The following is a 12,478-nucleotide window of genomic DNA, read 5'->3' on the forward strand; positions in this document are numbered from 1 at the left end:
ACAGAGGCAAAACACACATAATACAATACACAGAAGAATAAAGACATAATGAAGAGCCGAGCCGTGTGAGCTGAAGGGGTGATGATGTTCTATAACCACATGATTTGTGATGAAAACAAGCATTAAAAAGATGATGTTGATGTTTACTGCTTTGAATGTGTTCTTTAAAATAACAGACTTCCTTCTCCTGTGAAAGCTGCAGCTCCTCACTTCTGTTCAATGACGACAAAAGTGTAAAAAAATGTACTGCTCAAAGGCACTAAAGCCTTTCAACAGCAGGAAAACACCAAGAAACAGTGATGTTAAAGAAGCACAGGTCATTCTGTAGAGGGCTGGGCTGAGCTGTGAGTCCAAGCAGGAAGCAACATGAACACAGGAGAGCTTATAGAAAAGCTACATGTATGTGTAACGTGGTTCTCCTCGCTGTCTGGATGAGTTTCCCTGCAGCCCGTGAAGAGATAAAACCAGCTCTTTATGCCGTTGCACACGGGAGCGCTCGGCTCACCGACCGGAGACGTCGTGTCTGAGCTGACGGCTCGGTGGCGAGGAACGCCTGTAAACAAATCTAATATCTCCTCCACGAGACGGCCGGCGAGCGGCCAGACGTCACACCACCACTCCTCCAGCGCAGCCCTCCTTCTCAGAGCTGTTTAGTGGGAACCTTGGCAGCCATGATTGGAATAACTCCGTCCCCATCAAGTCAATTTGTACCTGCTCATTTGCATAAGCCACAAAGAGGAAGGAACGGTCTCAGGGGAGGGAGGGAGGGCCGGGTCTCGCTCTGGGATCGAGGCGCCTCACCTTGCTCTTGACTAGAAGCTGATTCTAGTTACCACACTAATTGCCTTGAACCCTGCCTCTGTGTGTGTGTGTGTGTGTGTGTGTGTGTGTGTGTGTGTGTGTGTGTGGGAGTAATTGCTCATTAGAGATTCCATACAGGCTGGATTCACATTAATCCGCCACTGCTGGATTTCATAAAGTTGCTCTATTTACAGTTGTTGCCAAGCTGCACAGAAAATCACTGAGGGGATTCACTCTGTGTGTGTGTGTGTGTGTGTGTGTGTGTGTGTGTCTCCAAATAAACGCACACTCATTACTTTCTAATTCCCGATCAAGATTCCACTTTTCATGTAAAATTTAAAGAGCCAACAGTTTATCTGTGTGTCTCCGTCTCCACCACAGCGCCAGTTTAACTGGACTTCTCGCTCCTTTTTTCTGTTTTTTTTAAGGCCAGTGGATAAAAAATAGATTCCCACCTTAATATTTCATATGTTCCTCCTCTGAGCGGATGAGGCAAATGCAACCCAACGTCAGCTCTATTTCTGGAGGAGTCCTAAAACAAGGGGTCTGCTGGGAAAGGCCTGGCCAGAAAAGATCCCCGTTTCAAACCTTTCTCAAGCAAACATTTCAGAAACGGACAAATTGATTCCACTTGGATGATAAATCACGGCCAGGTCATTGACGTTCAGCTGATCGGTGTTATAAGTTACGGCCGACTGCACTTCGCTTAACCATGTTATTTTCACCACTGTACGGCGTTTAGCCGGCCATTATTCAGCCGCACTGTCGTTTATTGAACGGCCCTAATGTATCCACAAATCAACCGCACAACAGTAATGCCCACGTTAATCTATTACCGGCAACGGGAGCAATCTAATCGCTGGCCGAACAACGCAGACACACAGCGAGGCGGCAGTGAGTGACGGAGCGGCTCGTTTTTTCAGGTCAAGGCCTCTTTCATCACTTCACTCCTGTTCCAGGCCTTTTGCATCTATTTGTGATTTCAGGATGCTGCAGTTTTATATTTGATGCGATCAGGAATTTTTTTTTTTTTTTTTTTGTAGAATTAGCATTAACAATTGCAGGACATGGTGCATCATTCTCATTTCAGGAGGATCTTAAAACACACACTAATCGCCTCTGTGGCTCTGAATATAATGAGCGGAGTTTCTCTCCTAAACACAAACTAATTACCCATCGTTTGATGTTGGGAAATCATTTGTCAGACAAACACATGCGCGGGCCTATTAGTGTGAGAGCGGCAGAAGGGATCTAAATACTGTATGGGATTAACGGTCACACTGGCAGGGTGTGTGTTTGAGAGGCATGCGGCTTCTCCTGCAGCTCCTCTCAAAATATGAATACTATTTCCGTTTAACTTCTGCCTCCACGAGGCAACACACACATTTTGACGGCAGTGTGTTGGTATTCAGAAGCAGAATAAACCATTAAACGGCCCTAATTATGCGAAATTCACTTCATGCTGGTTTTAGAAGAGTAATATCTGTCTCTGCAGTCTGTGTGCGAGGCCGTGGAAGTGAAGGAGGTCTGTCTTGTCTGTTTTCTTTTCATGACACCATGAGGGGAAAAAACTGCAGCATGCGGGACTTTAAGGCAGAAAGAAAATGTGTCAAAGATGCACCAGTGTCTGCGATCTAACAATGACCAGGAAAAAATAAACTGCATCTTCAGCTCAATGAACTGCAGCACACGTTTTCATAACACACACTGAATCTTTAACCCTCATTTCTGTTCACATTAAACTTTAAGACTGAAAATCCATCCTGAGTGAAAAGAAGATTTTTAGGAGCCTCCCTCTGAATCAGAAGCCAGCCTGAGCTCCGAGGCTCTGAAGCAGCGTCGCTTCCTTTTCAAGAGATTCTGCAGCTCATTGGCAGTAACCTGTCACTAATTGCTTGAATTGGAAATAGTTTAGAAAGAATATGTGTGTTCCAGGTCCCACACCTCCCAGTGAGCGTTAGAACATCCGCCAAACGCTGAAGCTTGAGGACAATCTCCCCCGAGCGCTCCCAAGGCATTGATAGAACATATTACAACAGGGGGAGGTTTCTGGTACTCCCGGGAGGACGGCGGCCTCAATAATCCTCAAACAAGGAAAACTCGGACGATATTCCTAAAGTAGTCCACAGTTCAAACACCAAATGAGTGAGTGAATCTCTTTTCAGATCTAAATGATCGTGATGAAACAGCAGGACTGACAGCGACTTCTGGCGTGAGAAGAGAGTCCAGCTGGAGGTTCAGCCACTTTACAAACTGATTTCACTCATTCATCCATTCATTTATATAGTTAAATGCAATGTCACTTTGGTCACTTTTACACTTTCTAAAAGTTTTTTCTTATATAATTTAAGAATAGCCTACTAGTTGTGATTTTTAGACCGACTCCTTAAAGTCACAGTCAAGGCAAAACTCTTCCCCCCACAGAACAGGAAGTCGTCCTTATTCCTTAATCCCTCTTCAGAAACATGACTTCCTGGCGTCAGGTAACCTCAGTGTGGGGAGAGTTTGGGAAAACTCCTGGCATTTCCTCTGAGGATCAGAGGACAGGTAATTCTGATTAAACGGCGTCATGTGATCGCGTTCACTTCCTGCTTCGCTTTGTCAGGATTAAAGTCTCCCTGTTTTCGATTCTGGTTCCATGGTTGATGTTTCTGGATCTTTACGTCTCGTCTTTCCAGTTGTTGTCCTGAGTCCTGTTTGTGTTTGTGGTGCGTCGTAGCTCCGCCCCCTCGTCTCTCATCCTGACTGCACTCCTCGAGTGTTTCCAGCTGTGTGTCTCCGTCTGTCTCTGGATGCAGAATGAAGTCTCTCCTGACCAGGAGACTCAGATCTGCATCCGGAACAATCTGAATCCTGAATCTGAAACTCAAGATAAACTGCAACACATCATGCTAATGTTTCTGTGAAGCTTCCTCGGTCCGCTTCAGGAGGCCAATCTAAACAAACAGAGCGAGCTGACCCCTGACCCCCGACGTGAGCGATGCTAAGAGCAGCAGAAACAGGCCACATGTCTGCATCACACCCACAGCGAGGTGTAATGTTAAAGGTCTAATCCTCATAAGTGGAGGCGCTGGACTGCACCAGTGAGCTGACAGCATTAGCCGCATCCTGTCGGAGGTGGGCTGGAAGTGAGGAGCTGTCAGCAGGCAGACGTGCGTGCGGTCACATCTGGAGGCAGCTGGATGAAAACTGCCGACGCATTTTTTGGAGGTTCCCCCAAAACAATCGGCTGAGTGCTTCTATTTTATTGTCGCGCGGAATACTATAATTACAAAACTGTCAGTCAAATGTTGAGAGAATGGAGGAAAACAATGCATTGTGGGATGACGGGGGGAATTTATGAGTGTTGGCATTGTGAAGGTTGAAGGAATAAACCTATGAATAGGATCTCTTATCAGCACTTTACTTCCTCTCCACTTCAGATTGCTTATTTGGCGATGAGGTCTGGGAGGGTCCCTGGGTTTTTTTTGTTTGTTTTCATAGCTTATGTTAATTGCATTAAGTTTCTCGAAATAGAAAAGTGACTCATCTGTCGACAGCAGGCCCGACGAACCCGGCGTGGCCACAGCGGCACGTCACACTGCAGCTTCTAAATCCCTGAGCTCAGTCGGACTCGACTCCGCTCAAGTCCTGGTGAGTTCAGCAATAAGACACATTCTTCTGTGTCAATATTGGTGAGTGTGTGTATTTTGGAGTGTGTGTGTGTGTGTGTGTGTGTGTGTGTGTGTGTGTGTGTGTGTGTGTCCCTCCAGGCTGTTTCTCAGGGGCTGCTCAACAGAGGCCTTAATCGCAGCTATCATACACCCTGAAGACACGTCAATCAATATCACTGTGTTCATAAATGCTGCCTGAGGTGCTTCCACAGTCACCTGATCTCCACTCACACTTTAATGGAAAATTCTTAAGCTAGAACCATAAACAACAAAACAAACAAACACAAGACTACTTCACCAATTTAATCCAGATGGGATTTTGTGAATTTATAGTTCAAAATGTTAGTTCTGTATTGAAAAGAAGCTCAACACACATAAACATCACGTATGCTGGATAAATTTTAATCCTGTGCTGCTAAATTAGAGTGAATAAACAACAACGTCCAGGTTAACTTCACCTCTGTCAACCTGAAAACTTAAAGGAATACTCCGAAGATTTTTGACCCGCGCCCTATCCCTATCATTGACAAAGTTAGACAAGCTCATAAATACCTTTTTTGTGTCTCTGCGTCCAGTGGCTGGTTCCCAGCTGTTATGCGCACTATAGTTGTGCAGATCTGTGTGTATCAAAACGTTATTTTAACGTATTGAAAAGAAAACACGTCTTTTTAAATGTTTTATAATCATTGGGATTTACTTCATGTGCTAACACGCCGTCCCCTGGACCACTGGAAGGAGGATTTTGTCCACTTTCGTCAGTCCGGCTCTGTTCCCGATTGACTTCCAGCAATTGAGCTAAGCTAACTACGATGCTAACAGCTGGGAACCAGCCACTGGACGCAGAGACACAAAAAAGGTATTTATGAGCTTGTCTAACTTTGTCGATGATAGGGAAAGGGCGCGGGTCAAAAATCTTCAGAGTATTCCTTTAAATAAATGATTAAACGCAGCGAGCACAGTGAAGAGGTTAAAACGAAGTAGAAAGATGCTCTGTAATCTGGATGTTAGTGGAGGAAGATGCTCTACCTCAGTGGAGGAGATAGCGAAGCATCTAAATGAGTTATTTGTGGAATGAAGAGACCCCAGTTCAGCAAACCCCTCTATAAATAAGCAGCTGATGAGTGAAACGCAGGAAGCAGTGAATCGTCATGCAGCAGCAGCAGGCAGCGTGTTCCCGGAGGCAGACTCACCTCTTCCTGTGCTGTAGTGCTGCAGCTTGTCGCTGTACACCGCCTCTTTGGTGTACGCCCGTTTCCTACCACAGCAGAGCGCACAGAGAGAGCATTAGAGATGAAAGGATGAGCGAGGAGTAAACAACGTCCTGTTACTCTTCATCTTTCTAGAAATGACGTGGCTGGAATTGAGTCGGCTGCAGGGTTGGAGATGGCAAATGAAGTTTATGAAAATGAGCAGATTTTTAATTAGACCTTGATAGGATCTCTCTCCTTTTCATCTGTCTCCTCTGCCTCGGCTTCAAACGAGCCTGGCCCATTTGATGAACACTTTACTGACTTGAACTTGCACATGGCAGCGCAGAAAATTTGACTTTCATATATCTAAAGTGGAGCGAGACAGGAATGTGACAATGTGACAAACTGCCACAAAATGAAATTGGCTTAACGGGGAAAGGCAGGACTTGTTAAGTTCTCCATGGAGCTGAGTAATTTATTTGAAATGTGACATCTTGGCTTTCCTGTCTGTCCAATAAAGTGCTTTTTACATGTTAGTTTTGGCTGCTGTACCTTTAGAAGCGACCACAGCATGGATGTAACAAGCATCCCAAACAACACTGAATAAATATGTTGATGCCATGAATCTTTACTTTTAACCTGTAATCAGTGTGTTCCTGTCACAGTCAATGTACTAAACACTTTCTGAGTATCTAATAAGGTCCTCTACCTTAGGTAAAACTAACTTGAGGTATTGTAAAGGTAGATTTTACAGAGTGAGGTACGGTCTCATCCAGAACAGGAAAGCATCATGTATTTGGTTTTCTCCTGATGCATTCAGGTGAAAAAAGTCCTCAACATGGTGAAGCTTCACCTGCTTCTGATCATACAGGTGAACCACAAAGCTCAAATGTGACACTTGTATTTATTGTATTTAAGGGGTTACAAAGCTTTAAATTAGTGCTGTGAGTCGAATAAAAAAATGCATCTAATTAACGCAACTCTGACCAAATTTATCACATCATTTGTCAAATTGCAATCAAAACACAAAATCACCAATTTAATGTCTTTATCTGAATATTTTAACTTCAGTGGAGCAGCTTCACATCAAAAAACATTTGAACCATCCAACATTTTAAAGTTGAATTGCTCAAGGGAAGGTCAGTCCCGTTTTCTCTTTCGGTGTTGAACAGTCCAGAACAGACGCCACACAAGGATGTCTGTAACATTTTCAAGCTTCAAATGACGAATCTAAACCTCTTAATTCACCTGGACTGAACAGGGAGGAAGAAACAATCAAGTCTCAATGACAGGGAAATTAGTTTTCTCTCTTATTTCTTTTTTTTGAGCCATTTTTGAACCCAAAAAACCCTAATTCTGCCACTAATTGCAATTTCAAAAAATTCCTCCATGAATTAGTGAGGAGTGCGAGGCTCTCGTGGACGCACCGTGGCGAAACCACAGCTGATGTTTGCAGCTGGAGAAGTTCGTTATTCTTTTCGTCTGGGATCTATGTAACGATGGAGCGGCCCACTTTGCAGCGCTCTCAGCGTTTATTACGGCAGACCAGCGAGGAGCAACGTGATTACCTGCTGCACACGATGGAGATGGCAATGAGAGAGACGATGAAGACCACTCCAGCTGCTGCTGACCCCGCAATCAGAGGAAGCTGCTCCCGCAGCTCAGACTTGAAGTCATCTGGGTTTCCGGAAAAAAAGAAAAAAAAAAGAAGAAGACACAGAAAGAAGCAGCATTAAGACGGGCTGAGGAAGCATGGCAGTGTGTGTGTCGGCGCAGAATGCCTTGACTGGGTGTGTCCGCGGATAAAGAAAACATATAGATCCCTCTGCTGACTGAAATCCTGCAGCTTCTGCAAAACTGACTGACAGCTCGTGTTTGATAAACCAGCAGAGCTACAGAGGCAGAGCAAGGCATGAAACCGATGGGGGGAAGGGGGGGGCTCCCGGGGCCCCAGCTTCTCTGCCGCTGGAGCTGTCAAAAGCAAGTGGACGAGAGAAAATGCACCTCGGAATGTTGTTTCTTCGCTGTTGAGAAGGAGTCTTCCACTGCCAGTCACACCCGCGTCATGCTAGCTGAAGTTCACAGGACGGCCTAAACGCCTGTCTGAAAACGCTGCGCCGCACAATCCGCCGTTATCTTTTTTGTGTGCCTGTCTTTCCGTGACTTTGGCGCCGGCAAACGCCGTAGTTAAAGCAATGCACGATTTCGCATGCTGCAGGCAAATCAGCAGCTTCTAAATCCAATCCCCCGTGTAGAATGGGCCTATTGGATTAAAGTGATAAAGGGAGAACTAATGCATCTTCTGAGCAGTGCGAGAGCGGCAATATGTGAGGAGGAAACTGTGACAGGAATTGCTCACTCTTTTAACTTGCACATTTATCAAGTACATTTCAGGCAAACAGTGCGAATGCTGTTCCGGCTACCCGGGCTTCCCCGCAGTCTCCTCGTTCTCTTTTGATGAATATTAGGTGTGAGAGGTCCAGATAAATCTCCCCTTCGCCAATATGAAAATGGTGACTTTCCTTGACAGGCACAAATCACACGGCGAGCCGTTCCAGGGGTAAATAGGCTCCTATTACAGCCGGTTAGCTCCGCGGGCCGGAGCCCATTAGAGAGCCTGCAGACGGTCGCCCCGGTCACCCACTCACGCTCCAATCAGCTCTTTTCTCCATCACACCTGCCAGTCAAGTGTGCTCCGCTCGTGATGGACGCTGGAGTGTCCGCGGGCCGACGGACACCTTGTGGAGGCGGATGAAAACCTGCCGACAGGGGGGACAAAAGCCGTCCTGTGTTTTGAGGGAACGCTATCGCGGCGAGGCGCCGGAGCGACGGCACGTGAGGAGAAAACAGCGGTAGAGGGGCAGGAGGCAGGGGCGTGGGTGTTATTGTCAGCGGCCCTCCGGCGCCTGCTGCTAATTGCCTTGACGAATGTCGTGCGGTGGCGGCGCGCCAGCGGATGAACCGTGAACGTGAGCGAGCGTGAAGCCCGCGCACGTTCGTGCTCCCTTTCCCTCCAAACTGGCTCGCGTGCAGATTACCAGGATGAAGTGCGGCCACATGTGCATTACAGGGTAAATGAAAGCACTCCTGTGCTGTGGCGGCGCTGACCCCGCTCTGCTCCCTTCAGGAACCTTTCCTGGACTGTCAGTCCTCTAGTCAGCCCTGTGGGAAGCCCCGCCCACATTAATGAACACAGGTCGGCGCCGCCAGGTGTCCAGCCGCTCTTCAGTCCGGTCCTCTCCAGCAACCCCCTGCCACCCGTGGCAAAAAAATGAATCTCATCAACCACTAATCACAGCGAGGCATTCTGGGACGGCGCTCCGGCAACAGAAGGGCCGGGTTGAAAAACCAATTAGCTAAGCATTTTGGATCAAGCACAGTTAGTTGCACAAACAAAAGACACTCAGCGTTCTCCATATTCGCGGCACCCACACACTCTCCGACCCGACCGAGGAGGAAATTAATTTAGCTGTAGAAATAGAAGAGCAATCAAACACCGCGGTTCTCCTCCATCTCACCTACTAATAATAATAACAACAACGCACAGAGACACCCGGGCGTGGGGAACAGGGAGTGTGTGTCAGAGAGAGGGAGGAAAAACAAGACAGAGAAGGATTGAGAGAGAGAGAGAGAGAGAGAGAGAGAGGCACAGAGGGAGGGAGAGCGAGCTGTTTCTCCTGGCTCCGCCGTCCTTACCATCTGTGAGGGTTTGGAAGCACATCTTGCTGCTGTATTTGCCAAAGCCAGCCACGGTCCGCGCTCGCACCTGCACCACGTACACCGTCCCCGGCCTGAGGCCCTCCACACGGGCGGTGTTGGTTTGGCTCCGCAGGATGGTGGAGTTGATCTCAGCGTGGTCCTGGACGAGCACAGAGCACAGGTTAGAGACGCCTCGGCAGCATCCGCATCCCTCCGTCCGGACGGGCGGAGGAAATAGAACGAGAAGTGAGAGCAATCACAGGATGCGGCTTCAAAACATGTTTCGCTTGTAGAGGACAAACACAGGAAATGCAATGTGCTTTTGATAAGCATCGCGGAGGGACGGAGGGAGAGTGAAAGCAGCAGATAACACAAGACTGAATATACAAATCAGACAGGAATGAACCCTTTTGTTGACGCACATGCTGCAAGAGCCAATTCAAACAAAACCAACAGGCTCGTTTCTCTCGATTTTCAAAGGATCGGTCAGTCTGAACTTCAAACACACACTTTGGAATGCTAACACTCGTTTACTATCCCATAGATTCATCAGTCGGACGGCCCATACAGTCAAGCTCCTACACAAAATGACAATTAAACACAATGTCGTTCAGCAAAACCCTCTGGTGGGGAGCAATAAAAGGACGCTGCGCATGCTGCACCTTCACACCAGCTTTACAGGTGATTGAATTACTGCGCGGAGTTTGAACGCTGCATTTTAAATACGACAGCTGGCTGTTTCCAAACACATGCAACACTTGATTATTTCATTAAAGAAGCCTCCCCTGTAGTAATACCATCACGCACCGCTCTGTTCTCTTAGCTTCTCTGTTTAAATTTCAAAGATTGAAAATGTGGATTTGCTCCACAACTGTTTTATTGTCATGGGAGAGCAGATCAAATCTATCTCCGAAACAACAAAACATTAAATAAATGTATTCTGAAAGCAAATAAATGGCTGCCATGGAGAGTGAGAGTCACAGTGTGGGGCTGGGAGCAGTGGCTTTATGAGCCACCGTCCTGATTCCATCCATCGACTCTGTCGTCCGGGTCCTCCCCCCGGAGGTGCAGACCGGCCCCTGGTCCCCCCGGCTCTGCAGGGCCAGTCAGGCAGCCTGCTGCACAGCCGGAGTGGAGGAGCTGCTGGTATCTGCTGCGAGGGATCAGTAATGACTCGGGCCTGTCACCTTCCTGTAACCCAGACTGAATACGACAGCCAGAAAATAAGACTGCACCTACACTACACCCACAACTGCAGGCTGCTGATAGCTGGATGCTGGGAGAGGAGGAGGGGAGGAGGGGGGGAGGCGAGGGGGGCAGAAGATCTGAGTCTGTAAATGGAGCGAGCCACTTGTTCCTGACGGCTGGGTCCCAGTAAGACAGTAGCATTTTATTCTGGACTATATCTTATCTCGCATGTATGATGACACTGAAAAACAGCAACATCTGTGAAGTGGAAAACAGCAGTGAGGAGCAGAGGGGGAGGAAGAGGAGGATGGAAAAAAAGATGGCAGGAAGCGATAAGAAACTGGAGGCAGAAGCAGCCCACATCCAAATCATTATCCAATCTGATTGGTGTAATTGAATCATTCCGGTTGCTCCGTCATTGAGCAGACGAGGTAAACACAGCTATGAAATCTGCCCCCCCCCCTCCACATAATGATGTGTGCAATCACATTAACTCTTATTGGACACTCTGGGCTTGATGAAGACAAATGTTTGGGCTTGAGATGGGAGAGCGTCTCAGTGTGCCGGAGAGAGGAGGGAGATGGAAGCGCTTTAGAGGCTTTCATTTCATCGTTCCACACAACTCCTCTCATCAGATCACACCAGCAGCCCGTCACGCTGCTGCCTGTGAGACTCCTAGCAAGAAAACCGAAACCCCTCCCCATGAGGAGGAACTGGGACCGTGGTCGACGCGGCTAAGCACTCGGGATCAGGGTTTTCCCGCTCCTGCTGTCAGGGCTGTGGACTCCTGGAAGCCACGCCCCCTTTTCCTGTGAGTCTGGACGGACGACAGGTGAGCAGACAGATGGCAAACCGCCAATGGGCAAGCTTCCCCGGGGAGGGAACCGGCCAGGACCGGCCCGTTCAGGCTGCCTGTCAACGAGGGATTATTGCATACACACACACACACACACACACACACACACACACACACACACACATCTGCCACTTAAAAATACACAGTGTTCTGGCCCTCTAACGGGTTATTGGATTGCCAAAAGGAGGCGGTGCCAGGAGGGGTCTTCTCCCGCCGCCGGTCAAACGGGGATTAGAGGACCGCACCCCAGCTCTCTATAAGGATGGAGCTGGTGGGGGGGGGGGGACTTCCTGCAGCACTGCCAGGACCGACAGACTGGAAGTCTGGTGGGGAATTTGGTCCATGTGAACCAAAACTGCTTATTTCTCCTCAATCAGCCGATATTTAATGGATCCTTTAGTTTTCTTCACACCAGTAAAACAGCCAACAGCACATCAACTTTAATGTGAAGTTAATATTCCACAACTTCTTCGATGGTGAACGTATATTTGACCTGTAGATCATTAGTGCTTTATTGTCCTGAATATCTCATTCAAGCTCTCAGTAAAGACCAATACAGCAAAATAAAGGCTTTTCTCACATTTTACTGTCAAAAACTTAATTTGTTGAAGCGATAGTAATTACTGCTCATTGGTAAAGTCATCGTTTTTAGATGTCTAATCTGACATGTGTTAGCTGTCTGTTTTAGTGTGTTCCCTTTGACTTTAGTTATTAACAGTTTTTAGAAAAACAGTCATGAGATGTAGGCTTTATGTCGATATTTTCATTTCTCTGCTCGCTCATTCAAACGGTGCAAAAACAACACCAAAAAAAAAAATAAAATAAAATTGAAAAACACTATTTGCACAAACTGGATTTCCTCAGACTTCACCCACTAGATTGGGATTTTAATCCTGGATTTACTATAATCCCACCGATAAAAGTCTGGAAGACCTCAGAAAACCACAAAACCTCCAATTTGTTTTCCTGGCTAAAGACAATGCCCCACACTTCATCCTCAGCGTGTGTGTGTGTGTGTGTGTGTATGTGTGTGTGTGTGTGTGTGTGTGTGTGTGTGTGTGTGTGTGGACCACCTAAAATGGACAGCATGG

The 12,478-nt window shown here is 47.2% G+C and overlaps 1 protein-coding gene across 3 annotated transcripts in view; it reads right to left on the bottom strand.

Moving 5' to 3' along the window:
- ephb1 (EPH receptor B1) overlaps positions 1-12,478 on the bottom strand; it is a 148,044-nt gene that overhangs the window by 22,515 nt on the left and 113,051 nt on the right. For all 3 annotated transcript variants that reach the window (XM_030115515.1, XM_030115513.1, XM_030115514.1), the window contains exons 7-9: positions 9,341-9,503; positions 7,213-7,321; positions 5,645-5,709 (exon numbers count right to left, since the gene is read on the bottom strand). In XM_030115515.1, the coding sequence (XP_029971375.1) occupies positions 5,645-5,709; positions 7,213-7,321; positions 9,341-9,503 (337 nt within the window). The remainder of the gene's footprint in view (positions 1-5,644; positions 5,710-7,212; positions 7,322-9,340; positions 9,504-12,478) is intronic.

This window comes from Salarias fasciatus, chromosome 18, assembly GCF_902148845.1.
Source record: "Salarias fasciatus chromosome 18, fSalaFa1.1, whole genome shotgun sequence".
In the NCBI taxonomy this organism is placed as follows: domain Eukaryota; kingdom Metazoa; phylum Chordata; class Actinopteri; order Blenniiformes; family Blenniidae; genus Salarias; species Salarias fasciatus.